The sequence below is a fragment of the Hyaloscypha bicolor genome, assembly GCF_002865645.1.
Source record: "Hyaloscypha bicolor E unplaced genomic scaffold K444scaffold_129, whole genome shotgun sequence".
NCBI classification, from domain to species: Eukaryota; Fungi; Ascomycota; class Leotiomycetes; order Helotiales; family Hyaloscyphaceae; genus Hyaloscypha; species Hyaloscypha bicolor.
Window position 1 is genome coordinate 873,778 of NW_020194631.1, and position 17,040 is coordinate 890,817.

At 48.3% G+C, this 17,040-nt stretch overlaps 3 protein-coding genes across 3 annotated transcripts; 1 reads left to right on the forward strand and 2 right to left on the reverse strand.

The window, feature by feature from the left end:
- Positions 1–11: 11 nt before the first annotated feature.
- K444DRAFT_494112 (uncharacterized protein) lies at positions 12–3,465 on the forward strand (the record flags this gene model as incomplete). The annotated part of the gene is made up of 3 exons (XM_024873258.1): positions 12–128; positions 2,555–2,905; positions 3,064–3,465. Coding segments are annotated over 3 exons (870 nt in total), but the record flags the coding sequence as incomplete, so codon positions are not given.
- Positions 3,466–8,730: 5,265 nt separating this feature from the next.
- On the reverse strand, positions 8,731–9,738 carry K444DRAFT_697957 (uncharacterized protein; the record flags this gene model as incomplete). Its single annotated transcript, XM_024887944.1, has 4 exons — positions 8,731–8,915; positions 8,966–9,285; positions 9,333–9,490; positions 9,568–9,738. 4 exons carry the CDS (start codon positions 9,736–9,738, stop codon positions 8,731–8,733), a joined length of 834 nt encoding a protein of 277 aa, XP_024731686.1.
- Positions 9,739–15,722: 5,984 nt separating this feature from the next.
- On the reverse strand, positions 15,723–16,482 carry K444DRAFT_618149 (DUF1857-domain-containing protein). Its single transcript, XM_024881258.1, has 2 exons — positions 16,403–16,482; positions 15,723–16,341 (listed from the first exon to the last, which is right to left on the reverse strand). The coding sequence occupies exon 2, from the start codon at positions 16,278–16,280 to the stop codon at positions 15,822–15,824; it is 459 nt and encodes a 152-aa protein (XP_024731687.1). The 5' UTR covers positions 16,281–16,341; positions 16,403–16,482; the 3' UTR covers positions 15,723–15,821.
- Positions 16,483–17,040: the final 558 nt, after the last annotated feature.

The window sequence follows — 17,040 nt, forward strand, 5'->3', positions numbered from 1 at the left end:
AACCACCAGCATCCCCAGCATCCCCAGGACATACCACGCTCTTCCCCTGCCCAAATAGACGACGGCCCCGCCATCGCCATCGCCATCGCCATCGCCTTTCGCCATCCCACCCATCTCATCGACAGCGCGTGTGGAACTCGCTGCTCGATCGCTGCTTCTGCGCTCTCATTGATCAGTCGGAGCAACGACGTCAGCGGGAGATTCGCCGGCGCAGGTCTCCCGTCCCAGAAGTCCCAGAAGTCCCAGAGTCCCAGAGTCCCAGCAGACGAGCCGAGAGTCGCATTGGATACGCCGAAAATAAAACTTCGTTAACAGGACTTGCTCGGGAATATTTTTCTCATCTCATATCACATCACAGCACCGCACCGCACCGCACCGCACGTCGCATCACGTCGCATTTTATCCTGCCTCGTCCGCGCACCTCAATTCTCTCCATTTCGACCTTTACTGCTGCTTGCTTGCTTGCACGCACCCTCGCCGATACCGAGGTCTTTTACTACATACACATCCAACGTTAACACGGCTCGCTGCGGCATCCGCCCTCCAGCCCGCACTGGACCACGGTACGCAGAAGACGCCCCTCCTTTCCTCCCTCCCTCCCTTCCCCACTACTACCCTTCCTTCCTTCCTCCCTCCCTCCCTCTCTTCACGCTCTCTCCTTCGCGCTGCGCTTTCCTTCATACTCTGTCCAGTGGCGCACTGTCTGGCACCTGCGACAAGACACCACCCGCCCCCCGCCAGCTCGCAGTCAGTCATTACACGGCTGTCTTGTGCCACGTTCCTCGAGACCGAGGCTGACGCTGAGAAACAAGGCGTAGAAGGTTGCTGAAGAATACATAGAAGGCGCAGAGGACAGGGAACGCCCACCACCACCCTGTGTGATCTCCCTGACACCGAGTTTCGGACCCCTCCCTCACTTCGCCATCCCGCAAATTTCTCCCCTCCCCAAAAGGCTACGTCGACCTCACTTCTTCCACCTTCAATATTTCCTCCTTCACGATCGTCACCACCCATCTTCACCCCTCGCGCAGACCCATCGAATCATCGTGTCGTCGTCGCTTCGCGGTCGACTATTCGGCGCCTGGTCCACTTCAAAAAAAGCGCCTCGCATCGTGCCGCGTCTCTGCTGCATCACCTGCAGCTCGCCTCGTCTGGCCGCAGGAAAGCGACCGTCTCTGTTAAGACTTGCATAGGTCCCAAACTTTGAGAACAACCGCGCATCGCACATTGCCGGTTCCGGCCATCCTGTCAATCTGCAACCCACATTCCCCTTTTCCACTTTCCGACGCGCACAATTTTCCTGTTAGGAGTCACTGAGTCGGTCAGCACTATTGAGTGATCAAGTTGGCGCATTGAGTTGTTCTGTGGTCGAGAAGAGTGCGCGACCTCTTTCTGAGCTCGGAATTTTCCTTCAAGGCTTGTGATCCGGAGAAAAGCGAAAATCCCGGTTTCTCGTGGGGTCAAGGAGCAGGCATACCACATTAAAACGTCCCCGCAAGGTCTGGACAGGTCGAGGTCATTGGACATTGTGCTTTCTTCAAACCCGCTGCCCTTAACGGAAGCCGTGAACACTTGAACTGCCCATCCATCTTGTTTCTGGTCCAAGAGCCGAAATTTTCGGGATCGTAGAAGTGGCTGTGAGCTTGCCATTCGTCATTCTTGCCCACAAACCCCACTAGAAATCCCTCGAGGAGCCAGAGAGGGGAAGCGCGGTTCGACAGTCTAGCTGAAGTCCCGCAGAGTCAGAGGTACGTGAACACGGACACGAAAATTCCGGCTTGTTACTCAAAGAGTGGTTTGAGTGGTGGCCAGACCTCCAGATTGTTCGCCCACCAAAGTCTATATTCTGACATTTGTGTACAGTTGTAGAATACCTCTATCTTCAGCGTCGCCCTACTGCGAGCCACAATTTAAGAGGAGCAAGAACACTCAGTGCGTCAATTGGACCCTCGATTGCAGGAACCTCACTTGTCCAGAGCCTTAACTGCGGTTTCGCGGGAAGGTACGCTGCGGCCCTTTCGTGGAGACTTAAAATCTAGACCGGAAGGCGGACTGGAGACCATTGACTATTCCAAGAAAGTCCCACCACCAATTGGAACATTCAGAATATCCTGACGGATCGCGATCCGAATCGAGAGTCGGTCGTTCAGTACTAGGGCAAGACTAAGATCGCCGGACCATCCCCCATCACAGGACTTACTCTACTCACCCGTACGTACCCGTGTCTTACATATTACTTGAGGGGTCGCCGAACGCCACATTCTACCCATTCCCTCTCGTACATTACCAGCGGGCCTGTCTTCAATTCTAACATCTGCGACCAGTCACTCTTTCCAAATCTCATTAGTCAGGGGGGATATTGGGACAATCAGGCTTACAGAGCCGTCGTCGATAATCTCTCTCGTTCATCTTAAAAATCGTCACCGTAAGCCCACTCCAATGCTCGGCTCTGTCCAGGAACATTCCAGCTCTTATTCAGTGTTTCACGGCATCTGGGACATCCAATACTAATTTCGCGCAGGTGGCGATCTATTCTTTAGACATGTCATATCAGGATCAGAGTGGTGGTTATCCACCGCCACGCGACCAACCTGAATCCCAGTACCCTCCTCCTCCGGGCGAAGAAGACGATAGGGCTAGGGCATACCATCAGCGAGTTCCTTCTAATAGTGTCACTCTCCCATCAATCTCTCCTTACGATCCTCAATACGCTCAACAAAATGGATACCCTCCCGACCCGCGAGCATACCAACAAGATCCGTACAGAGCTCCACCGGGACCTTACAGAGACGACCGAGCCTACCAGCAAGATTATGGCAGAGGCGGGCCACAACATATGGCTTTCAGCCAGTCAGCACCCAGACAAAGAACAGCAATTGCATGCAGATATTGCAGAAGACGCAAGGTAAGCGATCCATCGCGATGTGATGCATGTGTATTGAGCACATCACAAAACGTTTCTCCCTCAATTGTTCCACATGGATATCGTACTTTTGATTTTGAGCGCATGACAAGCCGTCTCTTCTTCTCCGAAGTACACACTGTACCTAACACATTCTGTAGATTCGCTGCTCAGGATTCGATCAAAATCCAGAAGGACGTTGTTCCAACTGCCAACGATTCCAACAAGAGTGTATCTTCACTCCCGTTTCGTCCCAAGCTCAGGCTTTCGTCCCAGCTCATGCCGTCTATCCTGGCATGCGAAATATGGGTGTCGGCCCAGATGGTCGTCCTCGTCCGATGATGTATCCCCAAACCCAACTGTATGGAGCGCACGGCCAACCTTTGGGTCCTCCAATCAATCAGCAAGGCTCCCCATACGACTACCCTGCACCTTCTCCTACCGGATCCTACAGCTCGTTTTCTGAGGACCGCGGCTCAGCACCTCCGGCACAAGATCAATCTCGGAAACGACCCCAACAAGACCCTCATACTTCTATTCTTCCCCCGCCGATGCCAGGTCAGCCAACGTACTCGCGAACTGACAACCCCCGCCGCCCAGCCGTGGAAGATGACCTTCGCCTGCCACCCGTCACGCCAACTGGCGCTTCGACTTCAGCAGCGAATTACTCGCCTGGCTCTTCAACATCCTCACAGTCAAACCTACAACCTCCCCAACAAAGCGGCTTACCTTCAATGTCTCGTACCCCCCCGCCCCGTTCAAGTCCTGGCGGCGAAGGAAGCAGATCAGACCCGATGAGTCTCGGCAATATAATGGAACGCAGACCCGATACCGAGATTGACCGGAGCATGCTTGGTAGATTGGACCGGAAGGGTCAGTAATACCCTCTGGGCGACCTATCTTCCAGCTCCTTGAACCAGACTGGTTCGGAACATACGTTATCGGAAGAAGAGTTTCGGGCTTGGACACTCCCTGGTCCGCCTCCCTCACTTTCCAGAGCGGGGAGGAACATTGTTGGTAATTTTTTTACGCGTATCGATCGATCTGGAAGAATTGTCAAAACGAAGCGGGACATTGAAAGAGAACGAAGAGGCCTGGTACAATTAGACTCCGAATCGCTCACCTTTGAAAATCTGGATTCGGTCGAACTCAATCGTCGCAATATCAAGGAAGCTGTCGACAATGTCCGTGCCGAGGAGGCAGAATCAAAATTCGCACGCACCTCGCAAAAATTTCAATGACCCGCTTCGCTTTCGTACAATGAGCATCAGCTGGCTGGTTCTCCTGTTTCTTTCATGTCGTCGTTGATTGTACCGCGCTGGTTTGAACATTCATCACATTCACTTTTGCTTTTGCTTCGCTTTGCGCCGAGAGAAGCCCTTCGGTTCCGTATTCTGGAAGAAGGGAACTAAAATTTCCAGCTGGTTGGATTCAACGGGAATGAATCGGCAAAGGATTGAAAGGATGGAATGGGAAGGAAAGGTCTGGCAGGCTGGAGTAAAAAGAACTAGATAGGTCATGCCTCACGGCACAAACGGGTGTTTTGGGGGAGTTTTTTGGTTTGCTTGAGCTTTTTATAATATCTTTCTTCTCTTGCGAGTGATTGATTGCGCGTTTCTCTTTTGTGTCGGTTGATTTGAGTGCTGGATGGCTTTTTTGCTGGGTTGATGGGGGTGGGGAACACTCGCAGGGGAGGGGAAGGGAAGGGAATGCGTGTGTGAATAAGATACGTAGTGACAGTGTTATTTGCGAGAGAATCGATGCTCTTGCTAAAATATCAGGTGCTCTGGTAAATTGGTGAATGTTCGGGCTTTGAAAGGACCTGTGCCGCTCTTCTTTCTCCCCTCCTTTGCTGAATCGGGAAAGTTCCCTCCTTCCCTTTTTGCCTTCGTCAAACCAACCTCGACTGAACTGAAGCCATGTGGTAGAAGGAAGGCATTCAACCCCCCTGTCTCCCACGCCCCAGTTTACTTGATTGTGGCCGCTTGTCCGCAGAGAGACAGAAACAGGGCGTGGAGGGAAGAGCACAGCGGCTCTTGTAGCGTTACCCACACTCGTGGCGGAAGACGAGGCAGGCTTCCATGTTCAGGTATGAAGGCCTGCCTACCAGCTCCAACGGCTTGCTTGTGATGTGAACTGGAGGGTGGGAATGACGTTTGTTGAAAGAGCGACAGCGAAAAAAGTTTCATCTGGATTTCTGGCCCGGGAGTTGTACAACTTCGCTTTTTTCTTTCACTAATCCGGAGACCCCCTTCTCTCAGGGATCGCGGGCTACGTAACCGGCATGCGAACCTCTGGCTGTCCGAATCTGCGCCTTCTTCTGCTACGTACTGAGGCACTCTGATGTACTGAGTGGGGAGGAATCCTTGCTGTGGAGTTGAGCGCTTTTGTAGGCTGCATTCTTTCGGGGAGAAAGGATTCTGCGGCGGGGCTGGTGATTTCTCGGTACGATGCTTGCTTGCTTGGTTTGGGGAAGTTCTGGTTCCCATGCGCTGTTCATGACTTGCTCAAGGCAACTCTGCAATTCTGGAAAGAGATGACGGGAGGGGGTATATAACATCCCCTACCTTCATTTCTGCCCCACTACACAGCGAGAAAAGAATGAGAACCAAGTTGGAGAAACCCAGCCAGTTGGATGGTGGGCTTTATTCATAGCATGCTGCACAGTTTCAGGGTCGGGGAAGCGGGGTGAGAATACTTGCGTTGGATTGCTTGAATGTTCGGGATTTGAGCACTTATCACTTGGACGGTCATGAGAGATGACAACAGCGGTTTTTATTTTATTTTACCTGACGTGCAGCCCGGATTGAGTGACAGCAACCGCACCTCAAATCCCGTGTCCCCTTTACCCACCTGGTCGTGAAGAGCATACGCTCAGCAGCTACAGGCACCAAAGCTCGGCCAGACCTCGCGCTCAAACTTCGCTGTACATGTCCATCCTGGCCTATCTCACGACCAGGGCTTCGACGTCGTGCACCTAGTTACAGGTTCACAAAGAGGATGGTCTGGCTTGTATATCTTGCCCGAGGCTCGCGGAAGGCTTTCCTTGGGAAAGGAACTGAGGATCGCGAGCTGTCAGCTAGGAAGGTGTTGGATGAGGGGCTGCGAGAGAACTTGCCTTTGATCTCCTGCGCGAGCATGAGAATCACACTGCTCATTTGTATAAAAGTGGATGCTTCCCGCAAGATACGTTTCTTGACCGTGCGTGTTGTTACCAACCTCTATCAACGAAAACATGCTCTTGGGCATGTTGACCGTTGGCCCTTTCTTTCGCAGCTTGGTTCACGATACTTGCTCCTTGCCAACGATAAATGGATGGTAGTTGCGGACATGAGTAACTCTAGAGTTTAGGGATATGGAGTCGACAAGTTGCTTAGATGGAGGCGGGAATGACTGTAATTGCGGAGGTGTCGGCGCAACAATCGGGACGAAGTTTCGTTCCGTCTGGGCTGAGGTTGTCGACAGCACAAACGACTGACCTGAAAAATTTAGCACAGCTTGCTTCTGCCTCTAAAAAGTATCTCGTGCCAGCTTTGGCCATACCTCATCTCCTGCTCGCTGGATCTCACAACATCGCACTCGTTCAACTACTTCGAGGAGAAGACCGGATAGTCTGAGACTAGGTTCCACGCATCCCACAACGCCCGCGATCGCATTTCCGAGGAGGGAAAGAGGTCTGTTATACCTTGCTTGCGTTACTCTCTCTAATAACGGAACTGGCGATTCTCCGTCCCAAGTTGGGAAAGTTTCCATTCCCGCCTTTGCGTGCTGTTGTTAATTTGATCGAGCTGGCCTTGCCATGCGGAAAGACGTGACGAGGAGATGTACTTAAGAGCTCTAACTTAGCTTCTGCACTTCCACAGATTGAAATCAAAGATTCCTCCAAGGTGAAGGGAGTGCGGATGCAGATTGGACGGCGTTGTGGCATGGTGCAGAGTTGCATAGTTAGGGGGCGAGGAAGCGGATGGTTGGGCTCGATGCCTCGAGTCCAGCGGGGAAGGGCGGGCCGCGTGTTTGAGCAGTGCTGAGCTGGCAGGGGGATGACAGTGATGGGAATGTTGACAACCAAAACCCCATTCCAAGATTCGTATGGCCTCCCTCCTGTTCGTAGGAATGTGGGGCCCAACAATTCCTCCCGTCAGCACAGCAGTGGGAGATGAACTCGTTGTCACAATTGAATCCCTCTGTCCAACTTTCCCAATCTAAATAGAGCAAAAGTTCCGCCTGGTTGGTATAACGGATTGTAGGTGAAGGTCATGTTCGACGGCTTGGCGGCGGGTGAGGGAAGAAAAATGGAGGGAATACTTAAAAGAGGCTTTGGACTTGGTTCCTGGAATGTTGCAGGCTAGAAATAAATGATATTCAAGAGAGCGATGGAGTGCGAGCGTGGACACGGAACTTCAAGTGTGAAGGGTCGGAGGGCGAGCCTCGCGGGACAGAGTGCAAGCAAAGAAGTAGGGGATCTCCCACTTGTATTGTTTTTATTCTTGACTTCGCTCAAACTCAAGTAACATGTCTTTCATGGGGGGTGGAGAGGAGATATTTAAGGGCGACAAGCTTGGTTACTGAACTGTGATAGAAGACAAGGAGATGCTGGAAATATTTCATGGGCTGCAGGGGCGTGATGCTCTACTTCCTATCAGACTACCGAGTATCTGCAGATCGAGTTCTCAACTTCAGTCATGTAAATTTAGACAACAGATGACCGAGTTAGAGGGAGGTGTTAATTAGATGGGCGTTGGAATGATAGCGATGAAGGGCTTGACAGCAAGGAGGTCGGGACGAAGTTTCTGTGCGGGTTTGGAGGGGGTCAGTTGACAACAACCTCTCCCGTCACCATCTGCCCACCTTCGCTGCTGCGACAAAAGCCTGAATACATTCCAGACCCGTGTGTATGGTGATGCGGCTGTGACGTGTTGGCGGTTGAGGGGATGAGTATTGAGCAGAGAGGAAGGAAGAACCGGAGGATCTTATTCCTCAGGTACGTCACGTTACAAATGTGTTTCTAGGTATGATCGCAGAGTTATATATGAGAGGCTTGGGGAGGAAGAGGGAGGGTAAGTATTAGGAAAGTTATCTCTTTCTTATTATCTATTTTATTATCTATTGTGTGCTCTAATTCGACAAGTCAATGCTTACGAAGGAGATCAGGAGAAAGGTTATTTAAGAGCATGCCAAAGCTATTTTCACCCGCACGAAATTTTCCCGATTACTCGGCAGAATGAATGCTGGGAAACTGCCTCCTTCTCCTTTTCCACCTCCCGACATTATGTATCAGAGTGCAGATCCCATGGGTGCCGCGTTCCCGAGCTCAGTATTTCGAATCTACGCGGTGTAGGGGTTCAAGTTACGGCTTCAAAGCGCTAATGAAAGGGTGAGACGGAAAGTTCAAGTGACAGAAAGCACCGAGATGACAACAGACAAGTTAAAATGTTTGTATGAAATGGGACTTACAGCTATGAGCGAAATCGGTGTCCTCTCCTCTTTTTAAACACTGGAGAATAACTTAAGTGCACAGACCAGGTAAAGAGCGGTGCGGATTAATCTTTATCCGCACGTGCTACTTCAGGGGACCTTGGCATACAGGGAGCGCCCTTGGCGAACCATAGCCTGTTGCCGGGGTGCTACTAAATTCGACCTTCTCCGCCCTTCAAGAGGAATTTTTGTCAATGTCTCAAGGCATATCCTTCTCAACAAGGGGGTCCCAGTTCCGCGGTTACTCTCAAACATTCGATATTACTTGATTTGGGGGTTTAATATTTAATGTAGGATTATGAATAAAATATTAAACAGGAAAGGTTGTCGTCCTAAGCGAAGCAGCGAAGCTCTCACCGAGGGTAGATTACGTGGACCCATTCCTTTACAAGACAAAGCTGAGCGAAGCTGGTATTGACATGGGTACCTCCCTCTAACATTCTTCCAGGTCCGTAAATAATATAAAGTCGTACACATTCCTGTCCCCGAGTCTCTCTCATAAAGTCATCGAGTGAAGTTTTGGCGTCGACCAGCGGCGCTATCAAGTGAAAGCCATCCCTTATAATTCATACCCCGTTGGCAACTCACGCGGAGAGCGAACTGGCAATTCGTGCCTCTTCTGATGCGTTATCCTCATAGAAGGCTTAGCCATATTCTGATGTGCTGCAATTATCTTCCCGTCATCTCCGCGTCTGTTGTAGTAGTCCGACATCTCCTTAGTTCGCTCTTGCTCTATCCGTATCCTCTTCCTTCTTTCTTTACAAAATAAGACAAATAAGCCAAGAACAGCGACCCCGAGCGCTGCCCCCAAGGTAGCGCCAACAATCGTCACTGTGTTGCTATTCGCTGAAGTATGCGATGTTGAAGCCATGCTGCCTACTGTAGTGTTCGATATGGAAGCTCCTGTGCTGGAAGAAGGTATTAATGTTGACATAGAAGATGTTGCTGAGCTAACAGAGCTGGAAGTGCCTGCTCCCTGTTCTGCAAAGATGGTTCCGAAGGTGGGGACGAAGGTCGAGGATGAGCAGCAGTTGCCATTGTATGCACAGCACCATGACCCGCCGGTATTTGCTGCATTGCAAGCAAGCACGTTGACGGAGCTACTGTTTCCGGCTGTGTGAAAACGTATATGTCAGTCTCGATGTTGAAATAGCTTCGAATTATGTAATATGCAATAGGAGAAGACAGACAATTTGAGTCGGCCAAGCAATAATCCGGACAAGAAGGATTAAACCACGTAACATCTGTGCAAGCTCCACGGTAATGGTAACCTTTGGAGTTGCTAATGCAATAGCCCAAAGATGTGCAAAAGTCCTCTTCTGCACAACAATCTCCGTCCCCATTTGGCGAGCAGGGGACATAAAGAGGCGCCAAGTTGCCGTTGGGAAAGTAACACGGATTAGTGGCTACCACCGTACATACATTTAATAAGGCAAGCAATACCAAAATACCAGCGAATTTAGTTGATGAAGCCATTATGAAATGTTTGAAGAAGAAGAACGGATTCTCCTTAGAAAATACAGGGATACTTTGTCTTGTCTGTAACAGAACTGCTTGGACCTCGAGACGGAGCCTGCTCCTTTATAAGCGCTATGGATCACCTTTGGTCAGCCATGAGCATCTAAAGGCTGAACACCAGCGGCGATCAAAGAGGTACTGTTTCAATGTGGTTTGAACTATTTGAAGCAGCAATTAAGCGCTACATGAACCTAACTAGCCAAAACTAAGGCCTGTGCGCTAATTTTAACCATTTCTTGTTACGTGGCGGAATTAGTGGCGTCCAGAAAGTCACCAACGGAATTTGGGGTTGCACAGCATACGAAGAGAATTGTTGCCAATGAAAGACGGAATCTAGCGCTCCCGTCACAGTAAGAACCCAGCGGGGGAGCCCATAAACAGCTTAATTGGAGGAATTTAACTCCTAGTATGCTTATCCGGCCTATGAAAGATGAGGACGAAAGAAGCCGACAACCGCTGAGTCTGAAGCTGAAGATGGGTCTCAGATGAAGCTCCATCGAAAAGCTACAATACATCTCATTGGACTCTTCGAGTCCGGTTACCAAACTGTCACGGTCTGCACAGATGCCGTCCTATCCTTTCAAAGTGTGAGAGAGGCATGTACAATAAGCGCCGTGTTCTCTGCCTTGCAAACGGCGGCAGTGGACTTCAACATCGGCATGCTACTTGACGCAGCAAAGGCGACTGCCATTCCTCGGAACGTTGCCATTGGAGCAGGTGCCACCCTTGCAATCTCAACCGGGCAGATGATTTTCTCCGCAGTCAGGACGTATCAAACCGAGCAACAGCGTAAGAAATATGCCACAAGTAAGACATAAACTCCCCACCTAACTGTTAAGGCTAGCTCGGCTTAGCTAACTTCTTGGTTTCAGTTACTCTCTACATCGCCGCAAGCATGAAGCTTGCCCAGGGCTGCGGATGTTACCTTCGATGGACTTACAACTCGGGAGTGTCAAACGGAGAACACTCCCCTCAATACTACAATGAGCTTCGGAACCTGGTGCAAGCCTTGGAAGGGAGCGAGCCGTTGCCATGCGTGGTTTTGATTTCGCGGTGTTGGTGGTTTAGTGCTCGAGTGTTTTGGATTTTTGGATTTTGGCCCTTTACCGCCTAAAATCCTGCCTTGGGGCGGTCGTTTTACATTTTCCCCGAGTTCCTCGAGATACTTTACGACATCAAAGCACAATCAAATTCGATCACGAGCTCAACACCACTCCCATGCAATCGCCGCCGCACGAAGTTCAGCTTGCATCATGCTCTCACGAACACGAGGTCTAGAACACAGCCGCTCGAGGATGATCTTACAGATACCGGCCTTCTCCTCTTCAAACCCCGACAGCAAGTTGGGCTTCGAGTCTCAAGTGAGCGTGATGTTGATCCGACCTGTGGAATCTGCAGATCCAGTGGGAATGTCAGCTGGTACGATTGTGGCGTCACGTGTCTCAGCCCCTTATTGAAGCCCCTCGGCTTACGGCAGGCTCCATTGCTTTGTTGCATGTGATTCTCCTTACTCTCCTCCCTTGGTAGCTCTCCAATTGATCACAGTTCAAGGCATCTGATGGGGATGTCTACGAGAGGCATCTAAGGAGCCATGAGAGCTGAAGCGAGACTGTTGATAGTTGGGAAAGTGTCATTCATCGTATACTATTCTTGGAGCCATCAGGATTCAAGTCACCTTCTATCACGGCTTGCGAGAGATGGAATAGGGGCTATTTAATGCCTCCCTTATGGTCCAGAGTTCGAACACAGAAGAAGAAAAGGCGTTCTTGGAGAAATATTGAGATGTGGGTGCTCTGGGAGTTTGAATTTTGTTTTGGGCAAAAGACAGAGCGAGTTGGGAAGGGACCTCGAGTTCAGTCCCTCAAATATTTGCCGCGGACAGTCAAAAGAGCTGGTCGTAAGGAGCGGAAAGTGGAGGTGACAGCAACTACCCAGTTGGCAACAGATGAACTCAAAACTTGGGCGGTCTTTCACCCAGGAGCCAACCGGAGACTCCCGGGGGATATCCCACTCTATTACAGCTCAGGAGGGTCAGTGTTGCCGCAGTCCGGCCCGGAGTAGTACTCACAGCTCGGGGACTTGACTCCATGCCCTCGCCGTCAAGATCGATCTGGGAAATTCCGTGAGCAGCTCTCTCTTGATCTGTTTACAGCTTATATACGCCGCTCCAGCTTGTTGGAAGCGGAGCACATGGAAGTGTTGGGCCTCGCGCCTTGAGCTCCATGCGTGCATGAACCGAGAGTCCAGCTTGTAGGAAGTGCAGACTTGATTGGCTGCCTGGGGTATTGGTGTCTCTGAAGTCTGAGTGGAAGGTATTTGAGAGGCTCCTTTATGTCAAGCACTTTGTCTTGACTCGCGACGATACTAAGTCACCACCTCCTTTACTCTTCACGGATACATAAAACGCTCCTGCCATCTGTCAGATGACTCAACACCGTTTTGTACCATATGGAGGCCAATAAGAGTGTGGAGCAAGGAACTAGCAGCTGGCTTCTCATTACCTTGGCAGGTACTTGCAGATGCACGGCTTTACCGCGTAGTGAAAGTAGAAATTGTGTTGTTTTGAAAGTAGGAGGAATATCTTTTGTTGCCATGGATGTGTTTCTTGCAAGACAGGATAAAGTTTTAACAAAACTCGATAACGAGCCAGTAGCTGAATCATAGTATTGCTTAAGTTGAACTATATTATTAGTAGCGAGAATACCCTTGTGTTTTCCATAATATAATTTAACTTCCCTTACCAAAAACTATACTATACTCACTATCTTTAATAATATATAAATACTTATTCTTATTTTTAATTACCTTTAACCCCGACCGCTTGTTTCTATATTTTCGACTTATACTTAATATATACTATATTTAAATGCAAAGCAAAGAAAGCTAAGAAAATACTTTATAATTAATTCTTTTAAGCTAAAATTATTAGATACTTTATAAATATATTACTAAAGTTATTTTTATAATTAGAAATGCATTTTCTTAAGACCTGTAACGGCGGGATCGAGGCAATTGCTAGGGAATCACGTTCTCGCTTAGCCTTACTCAGATAGCAACTTCTCGCTAGACAGAATTCATCAAGCTTCACAACACACTCATAATTCCAGAGCTTGCCCAGCAGCAATGGTACAAAGGCTCAAAGATCCAGGAAAATCCCATGTATTGAGAATACTAAGCTAAGGAGAAGAAGGAGGGAGAGAAGGAAAGGGGATAAAAGGAGGGAAATACTAGCTAAAACCACTGAAACGCCGGCTAGCTAGGTGAAACCAGTCATATAATAGCCACCCCCCTTTGGCCCCCAGCCAGCGCCGTCACAAGACCCTAAAGCAAGAAAAGATTTAATATAGCTTAGATTCCATATATATTTAGTATATATTATATTAAATCTTCTTTTGCCTTAATAAGTTATATCTTTAATATTAAATATATATATATATATATTCTTATAACTTAAGCCTGGCTTATCCCTTCCTCCAGTGAGACATGGTTCTTACTAGCGGCCGCACACGAATATCCCTTAGGTAAGAATACAACCATCTCCTCCAATCAGGCTATCCGCAGGACCATGTCTCACTGGACGAAGGGATAGGAATCGAGCAGGGAGCCAAATTAGAACCCAACGCGGTCATTCAGAGGCTGTGCTCTGATCTCTCGAACCGACGGTTCGGGAGATCACTATACAAAGTGCAAAGATGAGATCTTGTTCTAAGTATCAAGAGCTTCTCAGAGAGTCGCGACGTCTCAAAATTTGTCAGCGTTGACCCCTTGACATCAGGCAGGTCAATAAGCCAGTCAGTCAGCCATCAGCTAAGGTTTTTTGACAGCTGATTGGCTTATAAGAGGTGGGTCAGCTGACTTACTTAGCTGATTCAACTGATTAGCTGCTGGTCAGTTGAAGATATAAATCTCAGAAAATTATATTTAAATTAGCTCCAAAATAATAGCATTCCCAAACGCTTCTATTATAATTCCCCCCCTCCTCTGCCAGTTTTCTAAGCATTTATAATACTATAAGCTCTTTTCTAATAGTCTAGAATTCTTAGGAGAAATTAGCTTTATATAAGATAAATACTTACTTATACTTAGAGCTTATAGCTGCCTAGAATACTAAGATTATATATTATTTTAGTAAGATAAGGCTATTTATACTTTTATACTTTCTGATACTTCGTAATACCCAAAAGATTAGTTAGAGGTTTAGCTAAATATAAGAAGAGCTCGTTTCTTGAGGGCTTTTAAGAATATAAAATAAGAAGTAATATAGAGAGAAAAACAGACTTTTATAGTATAGGGTTATAGTATATAAGTGAGACGCGAAATTAAAGAGTAAAGATTAGTTAATTTCTAATATAAAGAAGAAGAAGGTAATAATATATGAGGGGTTTACGAACTGCTGATATCCAGAGGTTAGGTATATAACTAAACCACGTGACTATTAGTAATACTAGTAGTTAGGGGCGGCTAGATAAGGGGGAAGATAAGAGCCTGAGGCATGAATCAAAGAGACTTTCAGGGCTTTGTGCCTAATTATTAAGGCGATTATTACCTAATTACCCCGCTATACCCCCCAAAACACTTATAATTGCATCCCTAAGAGACCCCAAAATCGCAAAATTAGTATGACTTAGCTGATCAGCCGCTTTTAAGCTAGTAGATTTTTAGCTGACTGACTGATATAATAATTAAAGCCCGACTGAATAGCTTAATAAACTAGCTTATAAGCTAGCTGATAAGCCGGCTGGCTTATTGACCAGCCTGCTTGACATACTAGGTAGATCCTCTCAAACTTTTCCTAGCAAGGTCGAGAAACTGAACGAGTCTGAATCGGTATCCGCGAACGGAGGTCGCTGGGATATATGGAGAAGAACGTGCAAGCGGATTCGCTTGTAAACGTTACAGAATATCACTTTAGCAAAAAGGAAAAGGATTTCGCGACCCCGAGACCAGCGCCAGCTAAGGTGCTTTATTGTTGTTCTATTAAAACTGTTGGGTTCCAATTCCTACAATCAATTCTTGTATTTAGAATCAATATACATCTGACTTAAACCTTTACGATTATCTCTTCCGTGCCGTGCGTTTTGCCGCACGGTATTCTTCACTATACGGACAAGCCTACCTGCTTTATACACAATTTGAATATACATATCATAGGTATCAAGTATTTCCCAAGTACCAAATATTTTCATAGGTACAGTATTTTTCCAGGTATATGCAAATTTCGAGGCACTAACTATTTTCCAGGTACCAAATATTTTGAGAAGCTAGAGATTCCCTAAGAATAGATATCCTGGAACAGTTCTAGAGTCTAGGCTATGTTCGGCATCTTAGCAAACTGGCGGAGTCGAGGAGTGTACGAACCAAATATTGTATCATCTTCATTGAACAACTGCGGTCTTGCTTTTTTAAGGTTGTAACACTACCTAGTCCTTCCAGAGCATCTCCTGCCGCCTTAATCCCTTTGTTTTAGGCTCTTATTCCCTCTAGTTTTGAGCCGTGTGGTGTAAGAACTCCTCGATTTGTTGGCCAAAAATTAGGCTTGATCAAACGCATCCCCAACAACATCTCTACCCGACTTTCGGGTTGTGTGTACTGGTCAAACGAGTCGGAGCGCTTCGGTAGTGATCGCTTCCCTTGAACTTGTAGGATTGCGTACACAAGCAGTTATAATGTTCCATGCTCAGGTAATTACATGAACAAAAAATACCAATGAGTTCGTCTCCATTCGCCCTGTCAGGCAAGCTCTACTCGCCGCATGAACCTGGTTTCCCTTGTCCCTTTATTTTCGAATTCCATTTCCCTCGAGTCCCCAAGGTAGCAAACTACCCGGTCAGAGTTGGCCTTTCTCCACCAAGTTTCTGATGGTTTGAAGAGTCGAGTATACCGCGGCAGCAGTTATCTGGAGTTGATTAGGTTAGAATCGAATTCCTTACTTGCGGTATGCGTCAGTCTGGCCACCTACCGTTTTATGTTGATCCTCGGCCTCCTTGGCTTCGTCACTACCTTGGACGAGTTGGGGATGCTCCCACGCGAATATAAAGGTCAGAAACAGCTCATTGTCGCCGGTTGTGCCTTTGCCCATGCTGATGATGTTTGTCGCCGTGCTACCGTCTTCCATGGCGTAGTCCAACCGGCACGGCGGGCTCAAAGTGCACACCTCACGGATCGTACGGGCGTGGGCCACGGCACTATCGGCCTTGAAGATGACGGTGGCAGTGATCACATTGTCCGTCTCCGAGTGGATCTCACAGGTCTCGACGACAGGCACAAAGTCCTGTGGTACGCGTGCTTTCCGCTCAAGTCCAGCCCAGACCTGAGCATGGCTAAGGATCGCTTGGGCACCAGGAGGATTGACAATCGTCGTGTAGGCAAGGTGTATTACCACCATGGCGTTAACTACCTAGGTAGGTATCCGCTTCCCCGCTTACGTTGCGTTATGTCCGACGGGGCTGAGATTCTTTAGCGTCCAGTATTGTGAAGAACCCGCTTCAATGATGTCTTGTTACGAACCCTACCTGATACGTTCTCTGGGATCCCTTTTGTAGCTGTCGTCGGACTTGACGCCTTTACCAGAAGCTGTTCTCATTTGCGATGTCTCAGCCCCCGGTGTACGACACTATTCGGACCTCCGGTGCTGCATCCTCAGTCTCTGCTGTGATTGGAAAGGTTAAAAAGGACGTAACGTTTCCATTCCTGCACGTTCGGGCCCTTTAATAGGCTCGAACGAGCTTACGTGATTCCACGTGTAATCTAAGATTACGTACGGAAGGGGGTTGTAAGAAGTCATGAACACCCCCCCTGTTCTGCCTCTACCAGAGTAGGTAATTTATGGGGCGAATCGAGCGAAATGGATTTTTTATTGGTCCAAGCGCCTACCACCTTGCAGGGGGGGTGTTCATGACTTCTTACAACCCCCTTACGTACAAAAGCATGATCAGAAATCACATCGCTCAGGTTGCTCAGTCACGTGCCTGCTCTCGTTTCTGGTAACCAATCATAATTTACTTTCTATTCGGATCTGCCATACGAAAGTTGTCAACTCTATACGACCTTGTTCAGGGGAACCAACTCGGCTCCTAGGGAGCCCAAATAGCCCCCCTCTCAGCGCGTATTAAAAGCCAGTGAAATTGATGTGCTAGTGTTAGGGA